General features: G+C 34.9%; 2 protein-coding genes across 2 annotated transcripts; both read left to right on the forward strand.

Annotated features, from left to right (window-relative positions):
• Positions 1 to 1,171: 1,171 nt before the first annotated feature.
• LOC114741751 (flowering time control protein FY-like) lies at positions 1,172 to 11,166 on the forward strand. The gene is made up of 18 exons (XM_028930006.1): positions 1,172 to 1,503; positions 2,381 to 2,472; positions 2,624 to 2,692; positions 2,903 to 3,007; positions 4,245 to 4,340; positions 4,433 to 4,515; positions 4,639 to 4,710; positions 4,779 to 4,876; positions 5,872 to 5,931; positions 6,015 to 6,075; positions 6,151 to 6,238; positions 6,698 to 6,761; positions 6,969 to 7,047; positions 7,907 to 7,996; positions 8,351 to 8,436; positions 9,197 to 9,705; positions 10,364 to 10,600; positions 10,872 to 11,166. Exons 1-18 carry the CDS (start codon positions 1,266 to 1,268, stop codon positions 10,935 to 10,937), a joined length of 2,193 nt encoding a protein of 730 aa, XP_028785839.1. The 5' UTR covers positions 1,172 to 1,265; the 3' UTR covers positions 10,938 to 11,166.
• A 3,287-nt stretch (positions 11,167 to 14,453) lies between these two features.
• Positions 14,454 to 17,163, forward strand: LOC114741740 (TMV resistance protein N). Its single transcript, XM_028929998.1, has 3 exons — positions 14,454 to 14,944; positions 15,408 to 16,506; positions 16,777 to 17,163. The coding sequence occupies exons 1-3, from the start codon at positions 14,454 to 14,456 to the stop codon at positions 17,161 to 17,163; spliced, it is 1,977 nt and encodes a 658-aa protein (XP_028785831.1).
• The last annotated feature ends 2,384 nt before the right edge of the window (positions 17,164 to 19,547 follow it).

The raw sequence follows: 19,547 nt of genomic DNA on the forward strand, positions 1-19,547 counted from the left end.
TAAAATGATTAATAATTATCGCAGTAAATATTAATAACTAAAGTATTACATTTTTGTGATGCGCTAAGAAAATATATTGTTAATATTTGCCGTTATAGTTGTGTTAATTGTTATACTTTAAGTTATTAACTACTGTTCTTTCAATTGTCAATATATATTTTAGAAAAATAAGGACAATTTGGTAATTAAACAAATAAAATATCTTATAATAAGGTTCCTTGAGACTTCAGAATAATATTTAATGATTTTAAGGGATTTTTTTTATTTAATTTTTTTGGGTGAGATCTTATTACAATTTTCTTATTAAATAATATTATTGTGTGGTTACTTCATATGTATATCCAATGGTTGACATTAATCTAAGATTTGGACCTCTTGTAAGCTAATAGGATATAATACAGAATTGATGTCTAAAACATTTTAATCTTGACATCGTTTCTTAAGAATTTGACTAAAAAAACAAAAATAACTGCCGCTCTAATTCTAAATGCAGGACCACAGTTGAAAGGTTTGTTTCAAACTAAAAACAAGATCTTATAAATTTTTCCTAAAATTATTCTCATAAATTGAAGATGCTAAAAGAGGTTTTTATCAATTAATTTTGGGTAGTTTCTGATATAAGTGACTAAATAAACATTTTAAAAAAATCAATACACAATTCGTATAAATGATTAATTAACTAATCTTTATAAATTAATTATACAAATGACTAATTTAACCTGAAAATCTTTAAAATTATTCACCTTCATTAAATTTGTCTTTACAAGTTGAGTGTGCTTGGATTGACTTTAAATATTTATAAATATGTTTCACACAAATAAAAACAAAAATCACAAAACTTTTACTTTATACTATTTCTGGTTTTAATTATAAAATTTATTTATAATTAGTATAAATAAAATCTTATAATTAAAACCGGAAGTAGTATTTTATAAACCCCGACTGAAAAATTCACGAGTGATTTCAAATCAGGCCTAAGCCTCTCTAATTCTTTTTGGTGACATTACAAGCTGAATCTCTGTGTATTTTTTTTTTTTTTTAAATTTTTGCAAGCTATACAAGCCGAATCTCTCGATACAGGGAAATGACGATTTTACCATCATCATCCTCGAAAATCCATGGACCCCACCTTACTTTCCGCTCCTCCTTTTTCCCCCAACGAGGAAATTAGGGGTTTAGGGCTTTTGCTTTGTGCCTGGCATCGCGCCCGACAATTCTGTCCTCAACCTATCAAAACTCAATTTTGTTGATACTGCTCAGTTACAATGGTGTACAATGATCCTCACCAGCACCAGCACCAGCACCAGCACCAGCACCAGCAACAACCGCCACCGCAACATTTTCATCAGCAACAGCCAGAAGCGGATTTTCTCAGGGGACCACCGCAGCAACAACAACAGCAGCCGCCGCCACAGATGATCCGCCATCCTTCTGCTTCCTCCACGAATATAAATCCGGAGTTTCACCACCCCGCTGCTGGAGGTCCTCCACCACATTACGATGGTAAGCTTCGAGGATTTTCGGACATTAATCTATCCATGCAATTATATCCTAGTGGGTCATTCTTTTTTTTTTTTTTTTTGATTTTCTTGGAAATGTATTACAATTCATTGAGTCAGCTTGTAATATAAGATATCTTGTAGAAGTATACTTGTAAGTATGAAAAATAAGATGCCAGTGGGTACCAATAAAAAGCCCGCATTTGGCCAAGCCAATCGAAATATTAGGAAGTTATTTGAGCATGTTGCTTCTGAGTTGTGAGAGCGAAGTATTATGATGTCTGATTTGGAAATTCATGCCTTTCGCTGGCCGAAGTATTATTTGTATTATGAGGCCTTACCTTGAAACTTTGAAGGATCTTTTTGTAATAATTGCTAGACTTGAGAGGTTTTAATAGCTCATAGGGAGGAAAGGGTGTCTGAATGCGGAATGCTTGCCGTTATTTGGTGAACCTACCTCATTTCTTGTGATAGAATCCCTGACATGCCTGAATTTGGCACTGCGCCCATATATATTAGGTTTTGTTCTTATGGAATTCAACGGACGTGGCAGGTTAACTTGCTATTACTATGTATTGTGTTGAACTTTATTTTTACGTTCTTCCCTTGCTCCTCTCAACTATATCAACACTGTAATTCAGTTAATTTTCCTTGTTCCCCTCTTTTACAGAACTGTATTTTTTACTGCGTTTTGTATTCATGACGCTGTTTGAGAAAATTGTATCATATTTCGTTGCTTTGAATTAAGGCGTTAAAGTCATAATACTTCTCCTTTGTTGAGTATAAGTTCAGTTGAATCTGTTGAAAATCTTATGTTTGCATTTTTATAATTATTTGTATTAATTTTTTAGATTTTTATTTGATGAAAAATATGTTTATAGGTCATGGTGATGGCTATGGTGCGAAGAGAATGAGAAAGCTTACCCAAAGAAGGGCTGTTGATTATACAAGTACTGTTGTGCGTTATATGCAGGTAATGATTACTTATGTACTACTGGCGGAATACCTGTTTATGTTGCCTATCACAGCTATACTGCAAATTTTTTTTTTTTGGTTTTATAATATTGTTCATCTCATTACTATGCTGTTTCTCTTGGACATTCATCATTTACAATTGTTTACAGATTCGTATGTGGCAGCGGGATTCTAGGGATAGGACAGTATTACAAGCTACCCCTGCAGCAGCAATAGATGTCAGTGAGCTTCTTTTTCCTCTTATTATTTTCCTTGTTTCCAATTTTATGTGATCATCCTGTTATTCTAATAACATGATTAATTTTAAGAGTATTGTTTCTAACTCTGCACTTGAGGAATGTTGGAAGTAAATGATCAGTCAAAGCATTTTTTTACCTGTTTCTTTAAAATTTTCACCTTAAGCTTTTCTCTTCCTTTTCTTCTTGCAGATGTTGCCAACAGTCGCCTATTCAGATAATCCATCCACTAGCTTTGCTGCTAAATTTGTTCATACATCTCTAAATAAAAACCGATGCTCAATCAATCAAGTCCTGGTGAGTAAAACCAACGCATTGTTTTTGACATATGCTCATTATCAATAAATGATATGCAAACTTTAAGTTTTATTTCTCAGCATTAAAAGATTTTGAACATAAGGAGCATCACACAGTTAATCAATACAGACAAAGGTGAATGGTGCTAAAGAAGCCCTCGCTTGTGTGAAATAAAGTGCTGGAATTCAGTGAGAAAATTGATTGATATATAAACAATTTAATTTTAACTACACACATTTGTCATATAAATTCCCTAGTCAACCATGGGTATTATTTAGTAAATGTTTAAGATAATGCATGATACTTAGCTGTAAAGTTTCAATTTGCAGCAAGAAAAGCGCGTGTGTCTAGAATGTGTAAGATACTTTATATTTTATGTCATATAGAATATATTCTTTTCTTCGTGATTATATGTATGGATATATGAATGTATGCAAATTATTCTGTCAGTTTCAGACTCTATTTAAAGTGCTTACTGTTGAAAACCAAGTAAAATGTATTAAGCAAGCATCTTCCGTGTTATTGTGGTATAATTTAACTTGTGCTAGATCAGCTTGCATTACCTTGTCATTGTCTCATCTAGTATGGCTGAACAGAGATAAAACCCTTGCATTTACTAGTTTACTAGTGAATATAGAACGAAAATGGGAGCATGATCAGCTTAAAGTGCATTCAGAACTTCAATCTCAGCATTTTCTGAACTAAACATTACACAGAGAATTTAGCAGTAAAACAGATTTTCAAGAGAGAGAACAGAGAACCTGTCTGAATGGGTGGCAGAATCAAGAGGCCACCCCTTTGGCCTCCATGCCTTAATGTCTTAACCCATGCGTCTTTTTATCCCTTTAATTTTGCTGCATTGTATTGGGGATTTTGTTTGGTAAGTAAATTTCTGAGAGACTTCCATTGTTCTCCTGTAGGGAAGCTAATATTAAGATTTGCTGCTTACTTTGCTTAGCATACTTTGGGGGGGAAAAAAAAGAGAAGGAAAATCCTTGCTACGCATCTAACAAAGTTGTGTTTGTTGACTTAATTGAAAACCAAATACTTTCTTCCATATTATTTTTTAATTAATTTTGTTTTATTTTCATTTCTGGAACATAAGACTTCCTTGAATTTTGACTTTATTTCCTTATCAGGTTAAGGAAAATAACTGAACATTTATTTTGATATTGTGGGTAGCTTTCCTCTGACTGACTTTTATGATGCTGCCCCTTGTATTTATTAACATATAAAGTGGACTCCAACGGGGCGGCGTCTTATCACCGGCTCACAGAGTGGGGAGTTCACTCTTTGGAATGGACAGTCTTTTAATTTCGAAATGATTCTTCAGGTATTGGTTTTCATCATTGTGTTGATCCCATTTTTGTACTCTCTGTTAGTTTAATAATTATATCAGAAAGGGGATTTTTGGAACTTATACAGGCTCATGATCAAGCAATCAGATCCATGGTCTGGAGTCACAATGACAACTGGATGGTCTCTGGTGATGATGGGGGTGCAATAAAGTAAATAAAATCTATTATTTCACGTGGTTTCTGCTGAGATTTGCATAGTTATTTTATTATAGCTTTCTAAGTTAAATCATGTGCCTGATTAGATTTAATTGTATATCTGGAACATTTTCCTAGGTATTGGCAGAACAACATGAACAATGTCAAAGCCAACAAATCTGCTCATAAAGAATCTGTCCGGGCCTTAAGGTAGGTACATTTTATATCCTTTTATAGTTGACAATTTTAGAATCCTCATTAGTAACCCTTTTGAACAGTTTCTGTAGGACGGATCTGAAGTTCTGTTCATGCTCTGATGATACCACTGTCAAAGTTTGGGATTTTGCACGTTGTCAAGAAGAGCGTTCATTATCTGGTAATGTGCTTTGGATGCACTTGAGATGAGAGTGAGCCTTGTTTTTCTTTGATGTGGTTGGAATCTTGAAAGTGAATCTCTGACAATATTCTATTTATATATTGGTTAGAGCCTGAGCACTGATAATGTCCTCTTAATCCCAAGACGTTGTGCCCACATTAATGTTTAGTAAAGTATATCTCAGCTTGTCTCTGCTTCATTCGAGGCTGGTTGATTGACTTATATTGCTTACGCACTTTAAAAAGGGTCAATTGTTCTGTTTTTTGTACAGACTTTAATGTTACTGAGTCTTGGAGAATGAATTACTTGGTAGAGTCTGGTTTCATGAATTGTTGGTGGATCTGAAAATTACCATATTATTTAGCTCAATCATTTTGTACTGGCAGTATAGCTGCCGCATCTTCATGCATATGACAAACCAGAAGGCATGTTTCTGAATATTAAATTGTAAGATTCAACAACTAAGTTAAAAATAAGTTGAATGTATCATGAAATATACATCTCCATCAGATAATTCAACCCGACAGTTGACACAAGCACCCTTCTATTACTACAAGTTTTGCGCAACTATTAAAAAGGAGCCAGAGTTAAACTGAACACAGAATGCGGAGGCACATGGGCATACAGAATGTGGTGAGAATATCAAAATAAATTAGGAGAAAGTTTGGGATGCTAATAGTCTATAAGCCCCAAGCAGTCCTCCATTTAACCGCTAATTTTGGTGATGGTCCGTCAGTTTTATTGTGGAAATTAGATGTTGGAAGTAAATAAAATTGGCTACTTTGGATTTCTTATATTTTTTATGACAAAAAAGGAAAGTGCCATGAATTGAGTTTTCATGTTCTTGTCCTGTTGGGTTATAAAATTACTATTATATGTAAATGTTCTTAAATATCACAGGGGTTATAGTGACAAATGCTTATGTGATGTTGTTCATTTCTTTACTATTTATGAACTAACCTCTGAGTTTTGTTGCGACATTTGAACTCAGGCAGGCCATGGTTGGGATGTAAAGAGTGTTGACTGGCATCCCACAAAATCTCTATTAGTTTCAGGTGTTTTAATTATTCCTTTTATTTTCCTGAGAATATTTTATTTAATATTGTGATGTGTATTTCATTTGGCCTTTGCAATTTAGGTGGCAAAGACAATCTTGTGAAGCTTTGGGATGCTAAGAGAGGGAAAGAGCTTTGCTCATTGTAAGTGTAGGTGTTCACGGTTTTGGTTTACATGTCAGTTCAGTTATTGAATAGTTCCATGCTTTTGTTATGCAGTCATGGCCACAAAAACACTGTCCTATGCGTCAAATGGAATCAAAATGGTAACTGGGTGTTAACTGCCTCAAAGGATCAAATAATCAAGGTTTGTAACTTTACCAAAGATCCTGATAATAATTACACTGAAATTCTTACTTTATTCATGGTAGGAGGTGAGATTATATAAGTAAGTAGATGGTAACAATCCTGCCATTCAGGCTCTGAATATCTGCTACAATAAATCCACCATAAAGGCAGAGACACCATATTAACATGAAAAGAAGGGGAAAAACATTGATGGTCCACAATGAATAACATGATAAGACAGCAAATAGGCCTCAACAAATGAAAATAATAATAAATGCTTGGGATTTTCAACAGAATGTTCGCTGTGAAGGTAGAAAGACAACTAATAGACATTTGCCTCTTGCTTTCTGGCTTTCTGGTGTTGTTTCTTTTTGGCCCCTTGTTTCATTCCGATTTTTTTTTTTTCAATTATATTATTTTTCTCATTACATTATTTCTTCCTCCCAGAATACTTATGTACATAACCACCTCTCTGCAGCTTTATGACATAAGGGCTATGAAGGAACTTGAATCTTTCCGTGGACATCGGAAGGATGTTACTGGTAAGTGATATTTGTTTTTCTGTTGGAAGAAATCTGAAGGACTCAATATGGAATTAGGATTTTTTTTTTCCCCGGAAACATGGATATATTTTCTTCTACTTGGTAGTGTAGCATCGATAGGACTGTTCAGAGAAATTGCCATTTTGCTTATCTTCTACTTTGATGGGATGGAAGACGATTCTCATGCATTACTTGCAACTTTGTTAGCTTTGGCTTGGCATCCATTTCATGAGGAGTACTTTGTCAGCGGGAGTTTTGATGGTTCCATTTTTCATTGGCTTGTTGGGTAAATTCATTTTCTCATGTACTTCTGTCCTTTTCATTTCCATTGTTTCACAGCTTTCAAATTTCATCTTATCTCTTATTCAGTTAAACTTTTAAAAAGGTTTGTTTTCTGTTTATTCCATTTCCTAATTTCAGTCATTCTTACACCAAGAAAGCAATGAGAACAAATGCATAAGTATTACAATGTGCAAAAACTTGATTTACTCAAAAATTGTGGGAAACTTTTATGAGGTGCGAAGGAATAAATGATGCTTTCCCTTTTCCATTCAAAGATCTCTGCCGAGTCAGAGCTAATATCCTGGGTGATTGAGTGTTGAACGGTATCAGCTAGTTGTGGTTTTGCGGGAGATGACTTATTTCCGGTGTTCCAGATGTTTGTCATAGTGTCACAATGAGTTCAACTTTGTTAATTTTGAAAATAGTAGCCAATATGATGGGGGCCTATCTGTCTCTATCTATTCGCTTGCACAATCACAAAGTAAAAGCAGTATGATAATGTGCTTCGATGTTAAGGTCCATGTGTTTCATATGGGAGAAGAGTGTTTGTTGAGGTAGATGTATTTAACAAGAGAACAGTTAACAACCTTTGAAATAACAGATGGCTGAGAAAACAGATATATTAGTTTTCTACTCGACATTTTGTTTTGCTTTTAACTAGATTTGAGTTTGTACTGTACACAGTCTGAGGTCAACCATACTGTTGATGACTTATGAATATTATAGCTTTCTATTGTTCTTATATTGTTTTTGAACTTTTCCCCCTCTCACAGCGTAGTTTGTGTTATTTTCGTTTCCGATTTTTGGGATTTCCTCTCAGCTAGTTATGCTTACTGTGATCATTAATTTAATCTGTTCTGCAGGCATGATACACCACAAATTGAAATTCCCAATGCTCATGATAATAGTGTATGGGACCTTGCATGGCATCCTATTGGATATCTTCTCTGCAGGTGGATTTAAATTCCTTGTAATAGCTCTGAATTGTGCTTTCTTTCTTTCTATTCTGGAAACTGCTTGTGCTTGGTATTTTCCTAATATCATGAAAATGTCCCACTACCAGGGCCCCACCTATAATACATTGTGCATGTGACTTCTTTTTCTTTTTTTGGTTTTTTCCCCAAGTTGTTTCTGTACCACTTTTGTCTTTTATGTGAATTACTTGGGGGGGGGGGTTTAAGAACATTGCCTTTTGAATTTCCTGGTCACATGCCTATGCCTATGTGCAAAATGAGGTCATAACGTGAATATTTGAAGAAAGTGATGGCCAACTCCTAAATAACTGGGCTTTCATGTTTCCACTGCAGTGGTAGCAATGATCATACAACAAAGTTTTGGTGCAGAAATCGGCCAGGAGACACTGCTCGGGATAAATTTAGCATGGGTATGCAAGGTAACGTTTGTATTTTTAATGAAAGGAAAGTAAGCTGCATTTTGAAGCAATGACACATATTATGATGCCGACATATTTAAAGATATTAAACTAAGACACAAGCTGGCATGTTAATGTGCACATGCAAATTTTTGTGTGTGGGTCTGCCCGTCCTTGTCATCAGCATATCATTTGTTCATGTTCAAAATTTTCCATGGGGGCCTACTTGCAAATAAGGAAAAGAATCAGCACTATCCTTTTTTTAATTATTTAATTACCTTAAACTGTTGCATTCTAAAAAAAATCAATTAAATTGATTTTTAATTAAATTATTCAAATTAGTCTTGCACAATAAATTTATGGTGAAATGATTTCATAATTATATTATCTTTTTTTTACCTGGTTCATTTTCCTTTCTTTTTTTTTTTTTTGGGGGGGGGGGGGTGGTGGTTGTTGTAGTGGCCTTTTCAATCTGAAGAAATTTTTAATCTCCATTTCAATATATTAACATTGCCTCCTGAACCTGTGACTTAAATTGTTTCCATCAAACTATGGAACCATATGGTTGATGGGTTATGTATTTTTTGTCTCCCCAGTTTAAAACTCTAACTGGGGTATCGATATTACCTTTAATCTTCTCACACACACACCCACCCACCCCACTTTGTTGTACTCTGAAGAGTTTTGTGCATAAAAATCCCTAATAGATACAAGTACCATTAGATTAGATGTGGGTCTGTGATGAAACACCTTTGATTATTTGAATACGCTGATCTGTCAGGTTATGCTGAGCAAAATCCTCTTGCTGGTCGTGCGGGTGGTAATTTTGCTGCACCTGAGGGACCAGCAACTCCAGGAGCTTTCCCTCCTGGGTTAACACGAAATGAAGGAACCATTCCAGGTGTTGGGGTTGCAATGCCCCTTTCCATTCCTTCTCTAGATGCATCTCAGGGGGAGCTCAAGCAACCTCATCCTGCTTCAATGGGCGCTCCTCCCCTACCGCCTGGTCCACATCCCTCTCTTCTTGCTGCCAATCAACAGCAACCCTACCAGCAGAATCCTCAGCAGATTCCACAACACCAACAGCAGGCATTACCACAACAGATGGGTCCTATGTCTATGCCTCCTCCAAACATGCAACAGCTACAGCATATGCCCCATATGCCTTTGCTCCCTCATCCACATATGCCTCGCCCTCCATCACAAATGCCCCAACTTGGAATGCCAGGATCTCTTCAAGCACCTTCATCAGTGCCTTCATCACATCCAATGCCAATGCCAGGGTCAATGGTAGGAGTTTTGAGGTTATTCTGTGTGTTCTTTTGAATTATATCATGCATTTTTATGGATCTTGTGCATAGCCTGTGGAAGATTCTTGCCTTTGTCTTTTTGCTGGTTGCAATGAATGATTGCCTTTTTCTGTGTCTCCCCCTCTTCCCTCATTAATTTGAGCTAATGATTAATTGCTGAACATCTCTTGGAAAGGAGAAGAAAATGATAAACCTTACTGGCATTCAAAAGGTGTAAGCACCTCTTTGTATGATAGGACATCTAGTCTCATTTTTTTGACTCTGCGACATTTAGTGTATAAATATTTACTGAGTTTCTGTATCATGCATCCCATTCAAATTTATGGGTGTGTAGTAAAAGAAAAGAAATTAATATGCATAGAAGTCACTATAATAAGTTTTATTCAACAGTTCAACTTTCAACTATATTAATTTATGTTTTTTTAAGTTAGAAGTTACGCCACTCGCACTTGTTCATTTAAAATGACACATTTCGATGTCAACAATTTCAAGTCTCGTGGTGGCGCTAGCCATCTATTTGGTTGTATGGACATCTAGTTCAATTATATATTGATAAAAATTTTGAAGTTATGAATTATTAGTATTATCTCTATTAACATGCAAATATGAAACATAGCAATTGAAATTTCTGCCTTCAGGGGATGCAAGGTGGAATTAATCAGATGAGAGCTCCAGGGCCACAGGGTCCTTTTGTTGGCATGAATCAAATGCATTCAGGATCCTTGCCCACAAGTGGAGGACCGCCTGTTGGAGGTTTTCCAGGAAACTTGCATAACATGCAGGGGCCATCAAATGCTGGTTACCCTCAAGGTGGTTCATTTAACCGACCGCAAGGTGGACAAATGCCTTTGATGCAAGGATATCCTCCTTACCAGGTAATAGTTTGTCGCTTAAGAACTTGCTTGGTTACCTCATTTTAAGAAATCTGAAATTGGACCCTATGTCTATTTCGTCTTTTTTGTTGTGGTATAAATAATTATATTGGCATCTTTAAGTTAGCCTCTGCATTCCCTTCTAATTTGTATGAAGTTTAGAATGAGATAGGATCAACATCCCCAAAGAAAGCAATGGAATTCTGTATGTTAGGGGTTATCTGAGATCTCCAATTTTCGATGGACGCTAATTCTTACGTCTTGCTTGTTGCAGTCCGGAAATCAGCCAGGGATGCCTCCCAATGCAGGGCCCTCATCGCACGCTCAACCTCCTCAATAGGGAAAGAGTTTGTTTTCTTGACGCAGTTGTTCATTGGCCATTCTCTTGTAAATTTCTCTCCCTTCTCGTTGATGTTTTGCCATCTAGTATAGGGAAAGAAATTGTTTTCTCTGCTCAGTTCAATTTTCTTTCTTTGGTATGTGATAGCTTAATTAAGCATGTTGTAACCTAGCCATTTTGGACGATTCTTTATAAAAATTCCATGCGTCTCGATAAATTTTATGCAAAACTGCGTAAAGGGTGAGAGGTGATTTGGCATGCCGCATGATGTCATAGAAGAAAATAGACAATAATTATATATTGTAAATTTTCTACAAAGAAACTAACAAAAGGATTTACAAATTAGATAAAATAGAAGCTTTAATTATTATCAGGAAAATTACAATGAGATCTTAACAAAAAAAAAAAAAAGCCTACCAAGAAGTTTTTTTTTCTTTTGGCGCCATAAATTAAGTTTTAATTGCAAAGTAGAACTTGTTATTCTAAAACTTATAGATGGTGCTTAGGAGGTTATTGAGATTTTTTTAACAATTATATATATATTTTTTGTAATTTCATTACAATTTTCCCATTATTACCTATCAAAAGAATGTTCTTTTTAAATATAAAAATTGAAGCACTTAACATTTTCAAAATGCGTATTTATTGAATGATTTAAACATTGGTATGCAACGGAGGAATTTTTTTTCATTATAATAAACACATTACCCTCTTCCTTGTTATAATTATTTTCTGATGGGACTGCCTGTCATTTTTATTGGATCAACATTCCTTAAGTATAGTGTTGTTGAAGGTCAAAATTAACATCATCAAAAGAAAAAAAAACACTTGGTTAAACTTGGTAGTAATGAATTACATTATTACTGACAAAAAATTGCTATAATGTATATTAGTTAAACAAGATTTTTTTAAAAATTTTTCTCGTTAAAAGTTGAAATATTGCGGTTTTTTTTTTTACATATCGGTATTAATTTTCAAAAGGCTCACGTGAAATTCTTCCGCCTAAATATTATAGCATGTTGCTATTTCGACAAATATATTTTTTTCGAGTTAGTTTATTTTAAAGTTGGCACATACCATAGATATGGACAAGGCAAAATCTGATGCGAGCACGTGTTATATTTGAAGCCGTGCATTTGTGCACAAAAGTTTTTTTTTTTTTGGACTCAAGCACAAAAGTTTGATTTTGATTCGTGAATTATATTTCATTTTACCACCACCTCCCATAATAACAATAATAATAATAATAATAAACTTAAACTATCAATTTCCATAAAAATTTGTGATTAGCATTGCAAGGACATGAATGTGATTGGAAGATGATAGATTTTTTTTTAAAAAAAATCAATGTTACAGATTAATTTAGATTAGCAATTGTTTCTATAATATATAGATTATACGTGTAAAGTGACGATCATTTTTGTTATAACCATCTGAACCATTCTTTATCTGTATTAAGGGCACCTTGCTTATATAATGATAATAACCTAAACACTATTTTATAGTGTCTCAGCATATTCAAAATGTTCTCGTGTTTTGTCGTTTTTCCTTTCTATCAACTGAATAATAATTATGTTCACAACTCAGATCTTCTAACCCAATCATATTTGCTTCTGCAATTCTACTGGGGAATATTTTAAAAAAGGTTACTGCTTTAAGTTTATCCTTATTTTTTATTTTGGTCTTTCATATTTTAAATCATATATTTTAATTTCTTAAATTTTTTATTTAAAATATTGGTCTCTATAATTTAATAAATTATTTAAAATATTGAAATTTAAAAGCCGAAAATCAAAATGAAAGCAAACTTGATGGGTTAAAAATTATATTAACCCTTTTCAAAATCAAAATGTGTTTTTAAAAAATTATAAATTCACCAAATTTACATGAAAGGTTGTGTCTTTATATAAATTAAGATATATGGACATGAAAGGTTGTATTCTTATATAAATTAATATATTTATATAAAGGATCACGTAGAAAGTTATAATACAATAACACTAAAAGTTATCAAGGTTGTATTTCTTTAATTTTTATAGACATTATGTAAATGTGTGGTCACACTATTAAGTGAAAGGTTGCATTGTTTTTTCAGATAACTTTACATAGAAAAAGATGTGACTATTCATAAAAAATTTATTAAATAACCTTTGATTATTTAAATTATCTTGTTTAATAACTCAACATATAGTTATGACTTTTAAATTTTTTAATTAAAAAGGTATTGTTCTAAAAGTCATTTCTTTGACGTATTACTTTATAGTCTATAGAAACCCCTCATCATCATTCTATTTGGAAAAGATATATCATACAGCACAAACATACAATAATATCAAACTTATTGTCTTTATCTTTGAATGCACACAGAGATAAAAATAAATGATCACTTTACAAAGATTAGTCTTAGATTGAATATTAGGAGTGTAATTCATATTAAAAAGCATTTATTGTATCTTACGGAAAATTCCCGATTTACACCCTTTAAAATAAAAATAAATGAGATAAGTTAAGCCTAAAGTGGTCCTGCGTCTTGATGATTCACTTTCTTCTGCATCTCCCTCTAGTTTCCGAAGAAGAGATGAAGACAGATATTTACGTCTTCACACCTCATATTGGGTATATGACCTTGACTAGTTTGTTTTATTACGTGTCGTTTCGTTGTGAATGCATTTCTATTTCATGCTCATTTTGTTGACTTGATCATTGAAAAAAGAAACCATTTTGTTGACTTGATCATCGAAAAAGAAAATGTTATGGCCCTCCCCTGAACAGAGCTGATCACAGAACTAACCAGATCAAGATGGATGATACTGTTACTGCAAAACAAAGGAAGTGATTCTTAGACCCGGAAATATAAAACTACAATCAAGTGATGATTACAAACTAATGAGATCAGCACAAGGTGCGCAACAGTCAACACAATGACTCTGGGCTTTCGAGAGGCCACAACTCTCTTAATCCTCACTACACTACAAAAACCAAAATACTTCACATCTCTCTCTGGACCAAGGGACGATTTTCAAAGACCCAAAAAGTGATTCAGAATCCCCAACATAACCCGTAGTCCCCGCACTGGCAAGCCTAGTCCTCTGTTTCTCTCCAAAAGAGTAGGATTTTCTAAGTCAACTCTCTGACCAACAAGAGGTAACTTTCCCTTTTCATGTTTTTCCTAATTTTCCTTGTTTATGTATTAGCAGCTAAAAGCAATCTTGACAGAAAACCATTTTGTTGACTTGATCTTCTCGTTCCCCTAGATAACTTCAGGTTTTCTGTGCTGATGAAACTAGGATTTTGTTGACTTGATTTTCTATTGCTAATCAATTTTTTTTTTTGGTCCGCTTCTGGACAATTCTTTTTTTTTTTTTTTTTAAATCACAATATAATAGCATAATACACTGAGAAATTTATGACCCCCCATTTGTCAGAATTGTATTATATATATAGATATTAGAACTTTAAAGCACTGGTATTTTTGTTCGTTCCCCGGCAGGTCCAACACCGTTTCTACTTGCTAGCATGGCTGGGCAATCACCATTTTCCCTGTCCTCCTCTTATGGATGGACTTATGATGTGTTTCTCAATTTCAGAGGTGAAGATTCTCGCTTTGATTTTGCTCGAAACCTCTACGAGGCTTTGCAACAAAAGGGTATCCATACTTTTTTAGACGATGAAAGGCTTAGGAAAGGAGAAAAGATTACGCCTTCACTTCTCAAAGCAATCCAAGAGTCTAGGATGGCTATTACTATTTTCTCTAGAAACTATGTTTCCTCTACATCTTGCTTAGATGAGCTTGTTCAGATCCTTGAGCATATAAACAAAAAAGGTAGACTGGTTTTGCCCATTTTTTATGACGTGGATCCATCAAGAGTACGACGTCAAAGAAAAAATTATAGAGAAGTATTTGCTCAGCACGAGAGGAGGTTTAAAAATGACAAGGAGAAGGTGCAAAAATGGAGGCAGGCTCTACAAGATGCTGCTAATCTCTCGGGTTTCCATTTTAAGCCTGGGTATGTTATTCCACTGCCTCTCTTTTGTTTTACATCTTTTATTTCTTTTTTTGATATTGATTGTTGCTACTAAATTAACATCTAAGAGAGGCTGCAACACAAATTATGACTTTCAAAGTTTGAAGTGCTTTATTGTTTCCTATTAGCTCTTATGTGTATCAAAAGAAAAATGAAAACAGAAAATGAATTTATTTTGGCTGATGTATTTGCATTTAGTTTATTTGATAGTCACTCTTCTACTTACCTACATTTATACGTACTTACATACATATATTATAAATAACTAAATAAGGCCAATAATAATGAGCATAGCAAAATCTGAAGTGTTTGAGTCTTATATTGAGCTATTTTGTATCTGAGTATATGTTTTGATGAATTTGGCGTCACTTTATGTTGTGAGATGATCACAAGATTGATTTGACGCCCTTAGTTTGAATTTTCAGAAAATTTGTTATTGGTGCAGATATCAATATGAATATGCTTTGATTAAAGCAATTGTTAAAGAGGTCACTAAGAGAGTTAACCGCAAGCCTTTACACATTGCTGATTATCCAGTTGGATTTGAGTATCGAGTGCGAAAAGTAAATTCTCTTCTAAATGTTGAATCTAATGAAGGGGTCCAAATGGTAGGAATATGTGGCACTGGTGGAATAGGAAAATCAACAATTGCTCGAGCAGTATGCAGTTCGATTGTGGACTCATTCGAAGGCTTTTGTTTCCTTGCTGATGTTAGAGAAAATTCAATTAATCATGGCCTAGCATATGTCCAGGAAATGCTTCTTTCTGAACTGTTGGAGGAGGACATCAAGTTAAGAGATGTTAATAAAGGAATTCCAACAATAAAGCATAGGCTCCACAAAAAGAAGGTTCTTCTTGTTCTTGATGATGTTGATAAGCCAAAGCAATTACAAGCAATTGCTGGGGGACTTGATTGGTTTGGTTCTGGTAGTAGAATCATTGTAACAACAAGGGATCAGCATTTGCTAGTAAGCCATGGTGTTAAAAGAATTTATGAGGTAGACTGTTTAAATAAAGAAGAAGGTCTCGAATTGCTTAAATGGCATGCTTTTAAACAAAGTAGTGTTGATTCAAGTTGCATGGGCGTTTTAAACAATGTAGTACTCTATGCTGGTGGTCTTCCATTGGCGTTGGAAGTTATAGGTTCCAACTTGTTCGGTAGAGAAACAAATGATTGGAATTCTGCATTAGAAAGTTATCGTAGTATTCCAATTAAAGAGATCCAACAAATCCTGAAGGTAAGCTATGATGCTTTGGAGGAATACGAACAGGAAATCTTTCTTGACATTGCTTGCTGCTTTCAAGGTGACAGTTTTGAATATGTAAGAAGTGCATTGTATGCACGTGGTATATGCCCGGATTATGGTGTTCAAGTGTTGATTGATAAATGTCTCATAAAGATGAATCATGGTAAGGTGACGATGCACGATTTGATTCAAGCCATGGGTAAAGAAATTGTGCGACAGAAATCACCATATGAGCCTGAAAAGCGCACTAGGTTATGGTTTCATAAAGACATTCTTAATGCGTTGGAAGAAAACAAGGTAAGAGTCATTGGTACATGTATATTTTTCATATTGCAATTCTTATGATCACGGTGTTCTAGTTTTCCTTAATCTCTCCCTCAGGGGTCTTGACAGCGCACATAGCTCTTTTCTTTTTCTACTTTTGTTTTTCCTCTTCCAATTCCTTGAATAACGTCCTATTATCTTTTGACGAGTGCGTTATGATCTAAGATATTTTTAGTGGACTCTATACCAACTCGTAATACATTTGACAGATTTTCTGGTTTACTTTGTTACTTGGTATGAAAGGGTTCTGGGGAGATTGAAGCCATAAATCTAGACATGCCCGGAGATATGGTGATTGATTGGAATGGAAGGGCCTTCAAAAAGATGCCAAATCTTAAGATTCTTATTATCAGAAATGCACAGTTTTCTACAGGTCCCAAGCATCTCCCCAACAGTTTAAGAGTGTTGGATTGGAAGGGATATCCTTGTCCATCTTTACCGTCTGATTTTAACCCCAAGGAACTAATTATCCTCAAAATGCCGGAAAGTTTCCTCCAACCGGATGTCCTACTCAGCGCATGCAGAGTATTGGCCCTTTTGATCATTATTTCTTTTTATAATGAAGCAAGAATACGTCAAAATTTGTTCCATGCAATGATTGCTGTAAATATTAGTATTTGTGTTTTTTAATGTTTTATGATGTTCTTATAGTTTATTAAGACTTGGTTATTTTTTTTATCTTGGCTCGCAGAAGTTTCAGTCTCTAAGCGTGATGAATTTCAGAGGTTGCAAATTTCTAAGACGAGTTTCTGACTTATCTGCAGTTTCAAATTTGAAAGAATTGTGTTTGGAAGGCTGTAACAAGTTAACTGAAGTTCATGTGTCTATTGGATTTCTTTGTAAACTTAAAAGGTTGAGTGTTAAAAACTGTTGGAAGCTCAACACCTTTCCAAGTATCAAGTTAGCATCCCTAGAGTTTCTTGACCTTTCTGGGTGCTTCGGCCTCACAAGATTCCCAGAAATATTAGGAACGATGGAAAATATCAAAGATGTCTGTTTGGACCATAGTGGCATAGAAGAGTTGCCTTTGTCATTCAAAAACCTAGTTAATTTAGAAAAACTAGAAATTTCGTTTTGTAGGAGTATTGAAAAAATTAGAGGTGTTCCACCGAACCTAAAAGAATTGTCGGCAGTGAACCTTGAATGGTACTCACACTTGAGCTTAGAGTCTCGTAGCATTTTGCTGCGTCAGGTTAGTCTCTCTCTCTTTCACTCTTAATTGCGTCTATGTGATGAATCATGAACTACTTTACAAAGAAGTTGGTGCCAGCACGCACATAATGAAATGATGTTATTTGATAAAAAATGACATGACCTCTGAACAAACCAAAAAAAAAAAAAAGATATCAAAGATAGATTGTCCTTTCTTGATCTAGTGCTTCAATTGTGGGAACTACTTAAACAGAAGACTCGTTACTCTGTACTCTATAGATAGTTGTCTTAAATTCTTCCTCCATATAAACATTAATATTAGAAGTAACTTTGTTCTTGATCTTTTTTGCAACAGGCTTTACATGAGGTTGATGGCTTGAAATTCATAGTGGAAGAAGATAAGACCCCAGAATGGTTTGACCACTATGTTGAGGGACATTCATTGTCTTTCTGGTTCCAAAAGGAATTCCCAATCATGGCCGTATGTTTTGGTGCATTAATAGAGGACCTATGGCACGCACCTCTAAAAATGCTTATCGACGTCCGAGTTAATGGCACAGATGTTGGATTTCCAGAAGGGGAAACAATTTTGTCATCACTTACAACACCACATATCTTTTTGTTTGATTTGCGGCGGTTTGTTCTGGAGGATAAACTGAGAAGTGTAGTTTTAGAGAGTGGATGGAGCTACGTGGAGATATCCTGTGTCTGGAGTTACATAGATTGCTCCGGTCCAATGGTTTTGGGTAAAATATATGGTATATCAAAGGCAAAATGGAGTGGAGCATATGTGTACAAGCAAAAGTCCAGAATGGAAGATATTCGATTCATAAATCATTGCCAAGAAGCTGTATCGGAGTTGTCGAAAGGATCTTCCACGAATCCTGACAGTTTTACTGAGTCAGTCCTGCCTAGAATGAAGTGGTCTGACATGGATTTCAAAGTCAGTGGAGACAGTAGCAAAAATGCAGATATGTCCCTTTTATCCAAACCCATTGCTGAATCTCATTCAGTCACTGGAATAGAGAATAATATTAGGAAGAGGGACGGGAGAGATCTATCAATACGGGTCCCACGTCGTCCCACTCGTTCTCTTCTCCATCCCTCTTGGATGAGAAATGATGAATCAGAAGGAAAATGCTAAGCTGTTGCTAAGAATTAAATGCTAAGAAACATTGCATGGATGTTTGTTTGTCTTATTTTGTTCATCTAAATTTGTTCAATAACCTTGTAAGATATTGGATTCTTAAATTGTAGCCAGGAAACTATTCTTGAATCATTAGATCGATCTTCCATGAATCCAAATAGTTAGAGCTAATAAAACGGGTCAACCCGTGAGTTGCGGGTTGGCCCGTCACGGGTGGTGGGTTATTTGGGTCGGGCTCAAAAGGCCCGTTTTTTGGCGGTTGGTATTCTGCCAACCCTAACCCACCAAGGTGGGTTGGCGGGTCAACCCACCAACCCGCCAGATTTTTTTTTTAAAAAAATTTCTTATAAATAATCAAAAATTAAAAAAATCAGAAATAATTTAAAGTATTCCAAGCATTTACACAAAATTATAACATATTAAAACACAAAATATACAATTATCCAAAGTTTAAACTCCAAACATGATAAAATACAAGTTCAAACATAAATTTTTCTTACCTTTTCAGCCTACCTCTTAATATTTTAATATATATAAAAATTAAAAAAAAATTAGGTGGGTTGGCGGGTTGAGGGCTGACCCATGGCGGGCTCGGGTTACGGCGGTGTGGGCTCATATTTTTCAGGTGGTGACGGGTTGACCAAAGGCCAACCCTAACCCGCCTCTTTTGACGGGTTGGCAGGTTCAATCCACGGGTCCAACCCATATTACCGGC

Source organism: Neltuma alba, unplaced genomic scaffold, assembly GCF_004799145.2.
Source record: "Neltuma alba isolate B1F8T4 unplaced genomic scaffold, ASM479914v2 tig00003512_pilon, whole genome shotgun sequence".
Taxonomy (NCBI): Eukaryota; Viridiplantae; Streptophyta; class Magnoliopsida; order Fabales; family Fabaceae; genus Neltuma; species Neltuma alba.